The 17,492-nt window shown below is 30.7% G+C and overlaps 1 protein-coding gene across 1 annotated transcript in view; it reads right to left on the reverse strand.

Annotated features, from left to right (window-relative positions):
* LOC129611955 (peripheral plasma membrane protein CASK-like) overlaps positions 1 to 8,134 on the reverse strand; it is a 74,084-nt gene extending 65,950 nt beyond the window's left edge. The window contains exons 1-2 of the mRNA XM_055525384.1: positions 8,020 to 8,134; positions 6,784 to 6,889 (exon numbers count right to left, since the gene is read on the reverse strand). Of these exons, the coding sequence (XP_055381359.1) occupies positions 6,784 to 6,860 (77 nt within the window). The 5' untranslated portion in view covers positions 6,861 to 6,889; positions 8,020 to 8,134. The remainder of the gene's footprint in view (positions 1 to 6,783; positions 6,890 to 8,019) is intronic.
* Between the last annotated feature and the right edge of the window lie 9,358 nt (positions 8,135 to 17,492).

Consider the following 17,492-nt stretch of genomic DNA (forward strand, 5'->3'; position numbering starts at 1 on the left):
AGCAATAATAAAATCGCTATAAAATCACTATGGTAATAAAATCTTATTGAAAACGGTAGCGGTTATACACTAATTAAGTTTCAAATTAAGAAAATTTAAATATTTTCGTTTTTTAGCACTTTTCTAAAAAAATTTTTAAAAAAAGGTGGTTATTAGTTTCACTCTGTCCATTCCGTCCGTGGACATGTTTACGAAACTTCTACTCCATTGAAGATAGAAAGCTAAAATTTCATATGTATATACATCTCTTGCACCCTAGAACCCTAATAAAGGCATTTTTTAGTTATTAATTGTAATGAAACCACAAGCATTTTTCCAATTTTCGATATCGTTTGCTCTTCTAGACCGCAATTTGTAGGAGTTTGAAATTTTAGTATCTTTTAGAAATTAATAAATAGTTCATTTCGTTAGAAGAAAAGTTTTTTTCATCTCCGCTCACTCTCAAGTTATTGCCTCTAGAAATTTGTAAATCTTTGAATTTTTGGCAGCTTGTATTTCCGAAACTGTAAACTTACATTTCTAAATTTTTATAAATGCAGAAAGCTAACGGGAAATGCCGTGTTATTAAAAAATATAATTATTTTTCTTAATTCACGCAATTAACCGTTAAATTCGAGCATTATGTTAACGCCTCTTCAAATTTCTTTTTCGTTTTATTTCAAAAATTGCATACATTTCTCATCCGGAATTTATGCAATGTTTGAAATATTGCTCATCCTGAATGTATGCAATCTTTGAAATATTGCTCATCCTGAATGTATGCAATTTTTGAAATATTGTTCATCCTGAATGTATTAAATCTCTGAAATATATTCCCATATGAATGAAAACAATTTTAATAATGTAGTACATAACTAGTGTGTTTTTAAAAGCAATATTTTTCACTTGTTGAAGAGAAAAGTTCTACACTACAAACCATTGATTTGACCCAAATTTGTTGTTTTGTTTGTATTTTTATTTTCTTTCCTCACCTTCAGATTTTCCAAAACTTTTTCTTTTTTGCTATGTTTATTAGGTAATAAGTGATCAATATAATTTATGATAATATAATAAATTAAATTAAATTCTTGAATGAAATCAATGATTTAATTAAAATATTCTGTCAACAAAATTATTACTAGCTCTAATATTATTATTAAAATCTCATAGTCTTAAAATAATTGTTAGGGGAATTGAATTTTGATTTTATTGAAAAATTTTCTTCATTTAAATAAATTATCAAATAATATTACTACTCATTAAGTTTTATTGATTTTGAGATTTTCTAAAATACTCTGTATAGATGCATAATTGTATAGCTACATTCATACATACTTATTTTGTATAATATTATAGTATAAGAGAAAAAAAACAATATAGAAATTCTCAATGGAATTTTAAAGGGAAATTATATTAAATTAAGACAATTAAAATTTACAAGTTTATTTAAAATGTTGAATGAGAAAACGAATTAACGTTATTACAATGAGAGAAATAAAAAAAAGAATTAAAGATTATTTCAGAAAAAAAAAATTTATGAAGAATATAATATGATTTTGGATCATATAGAGTTTTAAATAAGATTCAAGGACTCAATGATTTACATAGATTTCAAAGGAATACTCAAATTAGTAATATAAAATAAATAATTTTTGAATTCCATTGTTAATAGTTAATATTGTACGATTTTGTATTTATGTTTACTCTTAGTTAATTTTTAAAGCTATAGATTGTCTGGCCTTTATTGCATCAATTACTTTTTTACTTTGTTTTTTCAACATCTATAATCTGCCTGGTATTAATAACCTTTCTGCAAGATTTTGAAGAACTTTAGGGCGGTTAAATGTTTTTCTTTCATTATTAGAGTTTGATTCTAAATGAAATACACGTGAAGCCTAAACCGCAACGTCTAATGCATTGAAAAACAAGGCCAAGGGTCATCGACTTTTTGCACTTATACTCACACAGCATTTTGTACAAATTATCAACACTGTACTTTGTACGTTTGCAGTCAAAAATCATTTTCGCTATTTTATGAGATGCATCAGAAACTTTACTGGCATAATAAACAGTAGATGTAATAGAACTACATCTTCATTCGAGAATATTGTAAGATTTTTACTAAAAGCAAATATTGTAGTGTTAACATCTTATGACAACATTTCATTAATCCACTTGCACTAATTACATTCTCTCTAATAGCAAAAAACAAAATTTAGAACAATAATTTCGCTCGAAGGTAGCACGAGAAGGTATTTCCATGATACCGGCTTAGGTAACAATTATTTTTTGTAGTGTGTATTTGAAAATTTTAAAAACTGTTCAACCTACATTATTTAAATTTTGCAAATCAAATATGGTAAAATTGCAGCTACATTTATTAAAAGTTGTTGAGATCTCATGACCATATCTCAGAAAATATTCAGTGAATGGTTTTAAAAATTTGTACAAGCAAATAGTTTGATAAAAGTCGTTGAAATTTCACGATATCGCCATCGTTTTTCATAGAACTCTTTTAGATTTTATGGGTTTATATGGTAATTACAATATATGAATAAAATAGCACTAGACATATAAATAGCAAGAGGTTGTATGAAACTGTATGTCAATTATCTCCGGCATTTAAAATCATTTATTCGTACGAGTTTCATACAGATTTGACAGAGTTAACTGAATCTATTCTTCATCTTCTATTATACCAAAAATGCCTAAAATAATCACAAATTTTATAAGTCTCAATTCTTAAATTTAAAAAAAAAATGAATAAAAATTATTCCGTAATTATTCATTTACTATTTCAATTATTGAAATATTTTATTTTTATTAATCAATTTAAATATTTTAATTATTATTGAAAATCTATAAGTATAGCATAATTAATTCACAATATTTGATTTAATTCAAGTGAAAATGCAATGAATATTTTTAGAGGAGTTGTTTAAATTATATAAGTATTATTAACATAAGCATTTTATAATGAAAAAAATTTCATATTTAAATTAATATTTTTATTACCGCAAATAATAATTTGCATAAGGTCCTATAATTTGAAATAAATATTCTTATATTTTGTGTTTACATTTTCCTTTTCTGTATAAAATTGAAATTTTTTTTTTACCTTCAAAATAATTTTTTTTTCTTTTAAAATTTGTGTTTAACCCTGAACACAAAAAATAGAAAAATGTCGAGAAGAAAATTTAAAAGTATCCCCAAGGATATTATTTTAAACATAAGGACTGAAAACCATAAAGCGTCAATTTATTTCATAAATCTATGAAACATTCACATATACACTTACAATAATATGCCGAAAATATATACACATTTTTGTTTATCTTCTTTGCTACTTACTGTAATAATTGTAAGTGTGGTTTTACAAATCGAAGGACATGCAAAACAACAACAAAATGTGTTCTTTTATTTTTTCATATCCTTAGAAAACATGATTGAAACAAATATCGTAAAAAATTTTCCTTATTTAACTATTGAAAAAATTTAAAAATTTTTCAATAAGTTTGAAAACTATAGGGCATCTGAAAACGTATTTTCTCAATTTAGTGTCCAGATGTAGGTGTCCAGATTAAAATCTACCATTTAAATTAATCCTAATAAAATTAAATAATAACATTAATCCATAAAAGATCCACGTAGACAGTTTCGAAATTTATCAAAATTATGAACTTTTGAAAATTTCAGGTAAAACAATATTAGCATTAATAAATTTTCCGAAATGATTTTTCAGAAAAAACTTATTGAAAAATCTACCGTTCTAGATAATAACAATTTCTAAAAAATTATAAATGGAAGGGTAAATACTTCATACTTTTATAAAGATGTTAAAAAAGAAATAAAAAAAAAATAAAATAAGAAAAATACAAAACCAAGTCACCAAGTGACTCAATTATCTATTTTAGCGTGAAACCATTTTTGCTACTTGTTAAACAATTTTTTCATATCCTTGTTAATATTAGTAAAGAAAAAACAAAAAAAACTTAAAGAAAATTTTTGATGGAACAACAAAAAAATTAAAGTCAAAAATTTACAAGCAAAAAAAAAAAAAAGAAATTTTATGTTGATTTTTTCTATGATAAAAATAGGACCTTAAGGAATACAATTTGCATACATAGTACCAACAGTACGAATATTAACTATATTTGAACTAGTAAGTAAAATTTTAAAGAAAAACAAACTGAAACATTTCTAAGAAAAAAGGGAAAATCTTGTAAGAATTCTTTTGCTTATATTGAAAAGGAATTTTTACGTATTCTTCAGAAATAGAAAATTTTAGCTGATTATAAAATTGAACACTCTTCTTTTGAAAAATTCAAAAATTTTAATAACTAGTGGCCCAACTATACGAATTGGTCAATTTTGAATTAAATTGCATAAAACTATTAGAAAAAAATTAATATTAATTCATTCACAAAACGGTCTATTGCAAAAACAATAAGACAAAAATTTCATTTCTTTTGCTTCCAAAAACAGGTTTCAGACAATTTTATTAAGAAAAACATTTAGAAAAATTATCTAACCTGTGTATACCAAATATATTCAATACAAAATTTTGCAAAGGCACGAAATCCAAGAGCCACAAAAGTGATCTAAATCTAATTCTTTTATTCAGATTTGTAAAAATTTTAATTTTTAAAAATATTTTAAAAATTAAAATTATTACTTGGCTCAATTTTGGCTCAATTTTTTACAAATTGAGCCCCAAATTTTAAATATAATTAAATATAATTTATTGAAATGGAATTACGAGGTTTCTTTAAAAAATTTTCTTTTAGATTGAGAATGAATAAAGACTAAAATTATTAACCATTTAGTAAACACTACCAGACAGTAGTAGACAATACCCATATACAAATAAACATGTACAAAACATTAGCACGTTTTAATCAACACATTCTGATTCAATTTCTATTAAAAATATTATAATTTAGCTTTAAGGAAATGGAAAAAAAGACAAGAAATTTGTGAATTCAACAATAGAAAAAGTTTCCTAGAACTGAAAATAAAAATTTTTTTTAATAATATTGTGGAAAATTTTATTTACGCGTTTTTTCGCTTAAATAACCATTCTAACAATATTTTTTATATATGTATGTAAAGTACTTCAAAATTTGAAAAATACAAACAAAAAAATTTTGAAATAAAATTTTCTTTATTTTCTTCTTTGTAAATTAATCTGTCTAATGAAAGGAAATGAAAATAATTTAAAAATTTATTTTATAACTTCTAAGGACTCACTCATTGTAATTATATAGAAATATGTATATGTTTGTATGCAAGCGTACAATGTAAACAAAAATTTTTATAACAATATCAAAATTTTAAGAGAAGACAAACAAATAAAATAAAAAATAATAAAAATGGCGGGATTAATTTTGAATAATTTAACCTATGTATATACAATCATTTCATTATATTGAGTGTATATGTGTTTATTTTTCGTGATTTTTTAAAAAGATGAAATTTTTTGAATTGTGATTGAATTCAAAATTTATTAATGGTTAATTCAAGAAATTTTCAACCTACACGAAAAAAAATCTTATCTAAATATTTTGTTATATGTAGCATAGGCACTGCAAATTTACTTTAATATTCTGTTATACAGCCGTACCAATATAAACAGATCAGTGAACAATAAACTTTGCGAAAGAAATTTATAAGTAAGTATTTCCATTTTAAAGAGAACTTTTACGGAATAAATTATTGTACAATAGGTACAAGACTTTTTTTTTTTTATAAAAATATTTTTGCAATTTTAAATTAAAAGTGTAAATTTATAACAATTATGAGAAGTTTTGTAATTGATAATGTAATGGAAACGAATAAATTTTAGTAATTATATGAAACTAGCACAAAAATTGTTTAAGGATTATTATTGAAAGCCATATAATATATGTAATTAAGGCATACACATGCTTAATATGAATGTCAAATAATTTATTCCGCCATATAAATTTATTACTTCTGGCACTGCCCTAGTAAGTACTGGGCAACCGCATTGAAAAAATTACCGAACTGCTTCAATCGGGTCAACTTCGATATAATTCGTATGTTTTTCGTCAATTTATTTTTTAGTTTGAAAAACCTATTGAGGAAGTAGGTCCATTTCGTTCAAAGTTTTGACTTTTGTATTAATTTATTTTTATATTTTTATTTTCTTGGATACAATAATGTTTTCAATTAAGTTTTGTAATAAAAGGAAAATAACGCGTAGAGTTTTGTGAATTTGAAATATAAAAATTTTTCAATTTAAAATTTATTTTGATGGAAGGTTTGATTAGGATGTGTGTTTTTAATAAAATTAATTTCGAAAGCAAATTTCCTTCTTTTGGCAATTTTTTTTTGTAAACATCGAGATAAAGCTCTAGAAAATAGGTATTTTTAGATGTAAATGACCTAAAATATAAAAGGATGGCCATAATTTTTTTTTCTTCATATAAACTCTATACATTTTTTTAAAAACCATAAAAAAAAAATGAGAGTTGCCCTCTTTAAGCGGTGGCCAGGACAATGCCTTCTAGTATAGGTGTAAAATTTAGAAAAAATATTTTTTTGAAATTATCAATAAAAATAAACTATTACAAGCATGCTTGACTTTTCTATACTCGAATAAAAATGCTTTTGATAATACAAAACAGCATGGATTTCTCTATTATTTCTATATGACAAATTTAATATTAAAGAGTGAGGTTATATTTGCTCTATAGGAACTTCGGCTCAATTTTGCAAAATTTTTATTTATTTATTTGAATTTCTATTAAAATATTTTAAAATTCTTGAAAATATACTTACAATTCAAATACCATATAAAGCATGCCTTCGGAACTATATGTTTCCAAAAGTTCAACTATATGTGGATGTTTTAACATATGGCATATTGTTGCTTCTCTTTTAAGATCTAGAAGTGTAAATAAAAAAAAATTTATTTAGTATATGTATTTTTTATTTTTTTTTTTTAATTTAGCATTTAGAACAAGAAATTTTTTGGTATTTTTTTATTAAAAACTCTACACTTGAATACTAAAATTGTTATCACAAAGTCAAAGAAATTTCACATATTTTCTTCTTTATCTTTATTATCCTTTATATACAAGTTAATTTAGTTGATAACAAACAATAAAAGGAAACCGCAAAATATGCATTTGGTGTAGAAAAAAAAATATATAATTTTTTTTTTTTGAAATTCAATGGAATTTAGCATGAATGCGACAACTGCAATGCGATATTTTAAAGGATAAACTAAAACTAAAACAACAAAATAAAGAATTTAAAGGATTCTGATATTTAAATTTAATTTCATTTTTATTAAAAATTCTCTATTATTTGATTTACTTAATAACCCCTTATTTTGTTATATCATTTTGATTTTTAATTCTTTTTCGTAAATATTAATAACAAACATTATGAAAGACAAATTTAATTACAACAAAAATAGGTTTCCAATAATGTTCAAGTCGGTAGATTTGTTAATATTAATTAACCCTTTCGACCCGGCTTTCGAATAGTATAATCAGCACATGATTCACGTGTGAAATCTAATACTTTATATAAAATAAACTGTCTGTGATGAAAAAACTCGTGTTAAAATTTAGTGTGCCGAATCTTGTAAAAACTAATGAATGCAGCACAGAACCAAATACAATGCAATTTTTAAATTTTAGGGATATTTTTACATTACTGGTACATAAACGTGTACCAGCCCGGTCGAAAGGGTTAAAACATAATAGCTGTGTTTTTGGAAAATTAATCTTATTTTGCGACATTTACGATTAAATTTTAAAATTCAAAAACTTCAATAAAAACTATTAATTATATGTAGTTTACTCGATCTTTTAAGTTGTCTCATTGAATTTAATATTTTCATGTTAAATTCTGCATTCATGTTAAATTCTGCATTCATGTTAAATTCTGCATTAACATATTTTCATGTTAAATTCTGCATTCATATTTTCATATATTGAAATTGTAAAATAATATTAAAAACTCTTTTTAATATGAAAATTATAATATTCTATATAAATGACATACCTGCCGTACTTAAACCAGGACTAGAAGTAAATTTTGCTACATCGACTATTTTTACAGCAAATTGTACATTTGATTCTCTATGTATACAACGTCTAACAATTGAAAATGGTCCCCTGAAATTAGAAAAAGAAAAATAAATTAGTAATATTCTAAAAGTAAACACATATACACACTTAATAAATTTGCATATTATACTTAATTAATTATTAAAATACTTATGACTTTAATTTTGAAATTTAATTAATTTTATCTACATATGTATGTATGTATGTATGCATGCATTTCATTCCTATTTCGAGCAATTCACAATTGAGATTATTCCAGTGGAATATTACCGAATACACATGTATCTATCAGGTCACCAAGCTGAAATTATTTTCTGAAGTATTATTCCGCAGTAACAAGATTTGCAAAACAATTCCTAATTCTTTAAACGTATTTGTATGTATTTCGAAGTATTCTTATTTAAATATTTTTGAATATTCCCATTTTTTTTAATATATTTTCAAAAGGCTCCTACTATTATTTTAATTTTTTCAGAAAGAAAAATAAATGATTAAAATTGCCTTGAATTTTTCTTTTTACCCAGCATTTACACATACAAGTTACTTGCAAGCAAGTTTGTATAATATTAATTGTCAATTAGTTTTTCGAAATGTCAAATTACTTGCTATTATGACGTAGGCGTTTAGCAAGTTAATTTTTGAAAATGTCTTTGAGAAGAAAACAACTAGCAATATATATAATTGTTTATAAATTTTAGAAACCATAAGTTTGCTAAGTTTAATTTTTTCAAAACAAAATTCAAAAATTTTAAATTAAAAAAAAAAAAAAATCAAAACAACAAATTTTTTTTTGTGAATTTCTCAATATGTCAAATTACTTGCTCAAATTACTGGCAGCAAAATTTTCTTGCAAGTTGAACTGCAAGTAAACAAGCAAGTAGAAATATTTCAATGTGTTAGTAAAATTTTTGTATGTATTGCAACTTTCTTGCAAGTAACTTGTACGTGTAAATGCTGGGTTATATTTCTTGTGTAGTTTACTCAGATTACAGAATAATAACATTACACTGCGCGAGTATCATACAAATATTAACATTAACATTAACATACGAGTATCATACAAAATTGTTTTGGTTAACATTTTGTTTATTTAAAAATTAAAAAAAAAAATATTTTTGTTTTTTGTATTCATGAAATTTTTGTATTTTGAAATATTTTTCGATTTAAATTTTTTTAAAAATTTTTTGAAGTTTCTTTCAGATTTTCTTTTGATTTGCAGAAAAAATACCAAAAATAATCAATTCATAATAGGAAAACATAATTTGAGAAACATGTTATCCTGAAAAATTTGACAGTTTTACTTTGACAGATTTTTTTCATATAAAATTTGTAGTTAAACATAACATGTAATTCGGAAATAACATTTTAAAATATAAAGAATTTGTTATTCTTTATAGTTATCACCCACCATAAGGCATACGTCTAAATTGAATTTAATTTCTTCAATTCAATGTAAAATATTTTTATTATTTTTTTCCTGTTTACTTTCGTTTTAAAACTCTGTTTCTTATATAGACCGTTAATTCCTTGCACCATCGAAATAATAATTATAATATATGTTCTAACATAATATATGTAACTAACATCCGCTATTTAGTTACAATTCGGATCTCCGAATTCGAATCTTATTTCTACTTATGTTAGCTAAACAACTATTTTGCGGAATTTTCCCTTAGCTATATATTATTAATATGTTAATTTCACTTATACAGTTTAGAAATTTTGTGGGCAAATAATTATGTAGAAATCTTATACATTTAAAATTTATTTTGTATCGCATATGTACATACGCATGTATATTATTTTCTGTTGATTTTGAAATATATAAATATTCTTTTTAGGAAAATAAAAACCGCAAACTATATGAAATCAATAACATGATACTTAAATAATACTTGCTACACGTATATACATATATCCTTTTCCTGTTTCTAAAACTAAATCAAATAGTAAACCAAAATTATTAATGAGAATATGTTCATATTACAGATACATTCATAGGTATAGAGGTACCTACTTCGCTATTTAATATACATATAATAGAAGGCGTTCTTTATACAGAACGTATATACTTTTATATATTACCAATAATTAAAAACAGCATAAGCAATTTGCGTGAACGTTATTTTCTGTAATACATTCTACATACATTTAAGCTTGTGTATGCTAGAGAAAAGTAATATCAATTAATTTCATACAAAACATAATAATATTAAAAACTAATATACTTTTCCTAAATTTTCCTTTCAATGCCAATAAAATTGATATGAATTGCTATGCTAAAGGTTGTATATAAGTATTTAACAGGTTTAGATATAAGAAGAATCTATAACATTTTTAATTTGTTTGATATGTAGGTATTTTTGCAATAATAATGCTTATACACATCTACTTTTTATACTCATACAAATGTATGTTCGAAAGATATTATAAATTTACTATTCTGTTTGTAATGCTAAGATTTAGACATGTATATAAATATTCTTGCTCAGTGTCGAATTTTAAGTCGCTTAAGTCCATCCATCTGTCTCAGCTTTAAATCAAAAACTAAAAACTTGGTTTATTTAAAAAAACGCCACAACTCTATTTGAATTAGATATAGTCGAGGCAATTCGGCTTTCTACACCATTGACTTGCTTCCGTACAATTTTGGTATACAATATAAGGTACATGTCAAGACTATTTTCTATTTTCCAATATACTTGATCTTATTAGTGGAAAGTGCTTTTTTTAAAAAAGAACTTTTGATATTTTATGTATTTATGCCGGTTAATTAACTAGTGTGTGTGAATACGTTGTAATACAGATGGTTTATTCATATACAAACATGAATATAATATGATTTGCTAAAAACAGATGTTTTCTAGTTAAATTTCCAAATTTAATGATCTTAATAATATTCAATGAGAAAATAATAAAAAAACACTTTATTTTTAAATATAATTTATATGATTTGAATTATTCGACACAAATTGAAGATTTTAGAAATTATTTTTAATAAAAGTTTGATGTTTTATTTTGTAAATTTAATGTACATAAATCAACACACGTAGTGAATGTACTTATATGTACATAGAATACATGAAAATCATAAAGACCACACTGGTATAAATTTATACTTAATTTATAATCGATTTTCGTTCTATATTTCTGAACTCTAATTTATTCACAGTTAATTAAATAATAATAAAAAAATTGGGTTTATTTTATATTTTTAAATATTTTCAAAGATTTATTACATACTAGTATGTTTTTATACCCTATATGGCATTAAAGGGAACACTTATAATTAACGAAATCAAATGTTTGGTTTATGTAATTGAAAAAATGTTTAATGATATCCAGAAAATTTTAAATATAAGAAGTGAAATTGGAATAAATAGCTGCCACCTAACGAAACCGCAAAGAATCGAAATTCTTATAGACAAAATATTACGGGATTAAGAGGTTTTGTTGTATTGTATAACTCATACTATAAACTGTATTGCACAAGTAATTTGGAAGTAATCGATATATAAATTACACTCAAATATTGTTATTGGATGTTTTTTACAGTTACGATCTAAAATTTCATAAAATTATTATTACAAAATTAAATTTATGGAATTTTTTTTAAATACAATCTACATACTAACAACCAAAAACCACTGAAGGAAGAGAATACCATAAATGAGAATAATTTCGGTTTGAATTTGTGAAACTTTATGATGTGATAGTAGAGTTCTCAAAATTGTTGGCTTGAAAAAACGGTATCATCGATACTTCTAGGACTTTTACTTTTAGCACTGTAATTTTCAAAAAAAAACTATATACGAGTAATCATGAAAGTTCAATTAACTTTTCGTAAGGAGATTACGAAATATCATCTTCAGATAAATAATAAATTGCCACAGGGTTCTTTGGTGAAACCTTATTTTCTCGTTTTAAAATTCTTATATTGATTGCCATAGAATACTTCACGTGATTGAAACAATTTATAGTTGTTTTGATGAGCCACTACTTCTTCAAGTTCCGGCTAAAAATACAGTTAAAGGTTTAGGATAAAGAAAATATTTAGTCCCATAGAATTTAGTCCAATAGAGTTTTCAATAGATCATGCACATAAGTCTTAGTAATTTTATAAAATTATTGAATCTGTAACGTAATGTTCTATAATATACTTGTAAGGTTGGGTCAAACCAATGGTTTGTAATGTAGCACTTTTTCCTTTAATAAGCGAAAATACAGCTTTTAAAAACAATCTATGTGTTTGTAACACCATTAAAATTACTTTTATTCATATACGAAAATATTTTAAGGATTGCATAGATTTAGGATGAACGATTTGTGTAGTCTATTAAATAAACCAAAACCGCAGTCTATTTGGGGCCCAAAACCGCACTGTCACCTCCTAGTGGTGGGCCCCGGTAATGGCGGAGGATAAAGGGGTGATTGAAACCATCAAAGTTACGTTCATGTCGTGGTCATGTCTCGCGGCGAGCCTCTTACTTTTTGAGTTTCAGCCCTATATCTATACGTCAGCTGACGACAGGCGTCCCAAGTCAAGGTGAAACAGCATATGCCGATGACTGCGTGGCTAAGGGGGAGCTTAGTCGTTAGTATGCGGACTCTGGATACCAGGCACCCTCCAGTTTAAACAAGCCTTCCCATTGTATGCCGGGCTCTGCCATGGGTGACTTTACTTTCCCGCGCTATTCGTGGGACCAAAAATGGAGAACTTAAACAATAACAGCAAAAACAGCAACAACAAGAACAACAACTGTGACAAACACAACAACTGCAACAACAACAACAATAACAACAGTGACAATTACAACAACAACAACAATACTAAGGACAACATAAACCTAGTTAGTGCTCAAGGGTCTTCGGAACCAGAGCTTCTCTCGACTGACGCAGAGGAGGAACTCCTTCTCACGCCAGTAAAGGAAAAGGCGGCGCCTCCGATTCAGACGGATAATCAGGATCCTCTTGAACCTTGGACAGGTCAAGGTGGCTATCACTCATAGACTGCATCCAGAGGAAAGGCTATCCGAAGTTCAGATGGGGAAAATCAAAGTAGCCATCATGGATGAAATGGATAAAGTTGTGGACTCTCACTCACAATTCACTGCAGCGTTGCAAAGGGACGGATGGATATCCGTAACATGCAACAATCAAAACACCAGGGAGTGGATAACCAGTGTCTGCAGGAAGATAAAACCTTGGGACGGTTGCGACGTCGTGGTACTGGATGGCGAGGACATGCCCAAACAGCATGTCTGGGTCACCTACATACCAAAGGACGAGACAACCGTCAGTCTCTCCAGGGACAAATTTCTAAGTAGGAAAGGGAAGCAAAATCCCGGCTTCAAGATAAGTTCCTGGAGGGTGCTGAAGATGGATAAGGAAAAGGACGGGGGCTGCTCCATCACCTTTTCCGTGGATGATTCCGGATTGGAAGATCTACGGAAAGCGGAGTCCGACTTTTCCTGAATTTCTTCCGTGTTACCGTTCGGGTTAAAGGAAGGAAATCCTCTCAAGGTGCTGGCGGCAGGACAGGACAAAATAAAAAACCAATGCCCACCGCAACAACGACGAGCACTTCAGGCCAACCAAAAGAGCCAAAACTCATTGGAAAGTCTAAAGTCGCTCCGAAAATGGGGGCAAGGGAAACAGAAGGACCATCGACCAGCACGCCAAATACAAGCGTCCCGGGTGAACCAAAAGGGCTCAAGCCTATGGAAAGCCCGGAACTGCTTCGGTATTTGCTGTTGGAGGGGCTAGCGTGGCACCTGGGACTCCAACCAAGATGTGTAAAAAGGCGGCAATGGGAGGTAAGGCTCATTTAAAGCCTTTGTCTAAAGGGCCAAAGCCCATAGACAAGAGCCGGAGGAAATGATATGGCTGTGAGGTGCATCCAAATAAATCTACAGCATGCTAGGGCATCTACTGATGTTCTAGCTCTTAGATTTATGGAGGATCACCTCGATATTGCCCTTATCCCAGAGCCTTACATAGTCAAGGATCAGGTTAAGGGCCTAACAGGTGAGGTATTGTATGATAATGCAATTGGGGGCAGGCCTAGGGCTTGCATTTTGTTTAGTAAAAGGTTCACGTATTTTCCCATCCCAGATTACTGTTCTAAGGATCAAGTAGCTGCGTAGGTGAAGGTGAAGTCCTGCGGGGGCTGGACAGAGTTCATTGTGTGCTCATCCTACCTCCCGGGGGACTGTGCCCACCCGGATAACCAACTGAAGGATCTAGTGGACTTTTGTGGAAGGAGGAACTTCCAACTAATAATAGGAAGTGATGCCAATGCCCACCGTCTGGGGAAGCAGTAATATAAACAAAAGAGGTGAGTGCCTACTTGAATTTATATATATTATATAGCAATAAATTAATGGTTTTGAATGAGGGCAATAGGCCGACATTCATAAATGCAATTACTGAAGAGGTCCTTGACATAACCCTATCCCTAGGGATAGGGGATGGCATGTCTCAAATGAGACATCCATGTCCGATCATAGGCAGATTAGGTTTGATATCATGGTCTCCGGGAGCCTGGCAGAAGAAATGTTTCGGTTACCCCAATCCACAGATTGGAGTCAATTCGAAACACTCCCCATGGATGGAATTGGATCCACTCCTGCTTCTCTCAGAACGGTGATGGATATCGAGCTGGCCAACGAGGCTCTGACGGCGGCTATTACTAGTGCGATTTTTATTACTTTATATATTGCAATTTTAATATATATCATATAATATATATGCATATATACTTATGTAAATTTATATACAATAAAATATAATATCATGGGAGTTGCCGCGCTAAGCCGAGGCGGAGCAATAGGAAGTGCTCGTGATGGAATGAAGAGCTTTCAAGGCTTAGACTAAAGACCAGAAAGCTATTCAATAAGGTCAAGGCGTCGGGTTCGTGGGAAGAGTATAAAGACTCACTCACAAAATGCAATAAAGAAATTAGGAAAGCGAAGAGAATCTCGTGGAGGGCGTTCTGCAAGGGCATTGATGAACTCTCCAGCAGTGCGCGTTTTCAAGGGTGCTTTCCAAAAAGTATGCTAGCGGGTTGGGCCTAATGAAACGTTCTGATGGCTCCATGACTGAGAACGGAAAGCAGACGTTGGAGCTTATGGCGTCATCGCACTTTCCTGACTCGGAGATTCTTCGGAATCACTCAAAAGCGGTCATTGAACCGAGGGCAGCCTGACCCAGGAGGGATGACTGGCAACGATCCCGTCTAGTCTTCACGATGGGCAGGGTTAGATGGGCTGTTTTCTCTTTCAGGCCCTTCAAATCTCCAGGTGATGACGGGATATATCCTGCATTTTTGCAGAGGGGTTTCCAACATATCGCCAGAGCACTGTTGGAAATTTTTCGTGCCAACTATGGGATTACATCCCTCAGGCATGGAGGGTGGCTAAAATGACGTATATTCCGAAGGTGGGTAAGTGACCAAGCAACCAACCAAGGTCTTTCCGTTCAATCAGCGTTACTTCTTTTATTGAAAGCAATGGAAAAAGTGATTGATAGATTCATACGGGACGATGCACTGGGAAGCAATCCCTTGCATGAATCTCAGTACGCCTATCAGTCGTGAAGGTCTACTGTACTCGCTCTGCAGAGTCTGGTGGGGGTCCTCGAAAACTCACTGGAGGTGCGGGAGGTGGCAGTTGGCTGCTTCTTTGATATAGAGGGAGTTTTTGACAACACCCCATATCATGTCATCTGTGAGTCGTTGCACAAACGAGGGATTGATGCGACGACTAGCAGATGGGTTAATCGGATGCTACAGGATATAATTATTAAGTCCAAGATAGCTGACGATATACTCTTCATCTCCGCTGCAAAAGGATGTCCGCAGGGCGGGGTTCTTTCGCCCCTCCTGTGGTCCATTGTAGTGGATGATCTAATCGCTGCTCTCAGGGGTCCGGAGCGCGTGTCTGGGGATACGCCGACGATGTGGCCTTCGTCGTGCGGGGAAAATTTGAGAGCACTATTTATGATCTTCTACAGCAAAATTTACGTGTTGTGGAAAGGTGGTGCTAAGGCGTTGAGTTAAATATAAATCCAATCAAGAGCACTTTAGTCGCCTTCACCAGACGCAGAAGCAGGGATAGATTAACAAGCCCAATTCTCTTTGGTGAACGTATTAGTTATTCTAGGGAGGTGAAGTATCTAGGGGTAACCCTGGATGATCGTCTCTCTTGGAATACCCATATAGATAGAGTTATCGGGAGAGCTACGGCGGCCTTGTGGACGTGTAGGAGCTTCATCGGAGCGACCTGGGGAATTAGTCCCAGAATAGCACTGTGGCTATATACGGCTCTTGCTAGGCCCATCGTCACCTATGCGTCGATTGTATGGTGCCGTAAGGCTCAGCAGGCGGGTGTGAGGGCCAAGCTGGAAAAGCTACAGAGGCTGGCCTGCCTGGGAGTGACCGGGGCAATGCGGACGGCTCACACCGCTGCATTGGAGGTGATGATCGGGTTGCCGCCACTGCACCTCCATATATTGAAGGAAGCTCGGCTAGTGACTTACCGACTTCTCTCTGGCGAAACGGGGCAGGGCTAAAGTTGGCCCACAGAACTCACAGAGACTTCATTGAGAGCGATCCGATTCTAAGAATAACCATGTCGGATACCTGTCTGCCGCGGTACAACTTCGACCACAGGTACAGGGTTCTGTTTCCTGATTGATGGACGTGGGATCGGGGTGGTCCGGTACTTAGGTCGGGTTCGAGCGTGTAGTATGCGGACGGGTCCAAATGCGGGCAACGAAGTTGCCGATGAGCTGGCGCGGAGGGGATCTGGGGCTGACTTTGTGCAGCCGCTGCCGTGGGGGCCAGGCTTGTCTGCCTGCTCGCGGCGGAATGCGGCCGCCACTGGCGGGGCACGGAAGGGTGCCGTCATGCGAAAGTGTTTCTTTCGGCGTGCTCCAGCGGATTCACCGCAGAGTTGCTGGGGATGAGCAGGAGCCGGGTTCGCACTATTGCGAATTTCTTCACGGGGCACTGCCCAGCGAAGTACCACCTGCATGGGCTTAAATTTAAATTTCAGACTTTCACAAGCTGGGTAGATTTCAACGATGATTTTACTTTTTTAAGGTTCAATAAATAAAATTCTACTGAGATAAAATTTAAAATCTTTTATACACTCTTCACAATCACAGTAAAACTTTAAAATTAAAGAATTCTTACTACATTATTATTTTAAATTTATTTCACATAATCACTGTTTTCATTAAGCTCGTAAAAATGAATAGTGTGTATGTCGCACATTGTTATACAAAAAATAACTATAAACAAATATAAGAAGAATATCATTTTAAAGTTCATCCCCAGAATAAAAGAAAAGTTTTCCCTTATATGACGACTTTTTAAATTAAAATGTTTTATGTACCTTCATACAT

Source organism: Condylostylus longicornis, unplaced genomic scaffold (assembly GCF_029603195.1).
Source record: "Condylostylus longicornis isolate FDR11 unplaced genomic scaffold, ASM2960319v2 ptg000055l, whole genome shotgun sequence".
Taxonomy (NCBI): domain Eukaryota; kingdom Metazoa; phylum Arthropoda; class Insecta; order Diptera; family Dolichopodidae; genus Condylostylus; species Condylostylus longicornis.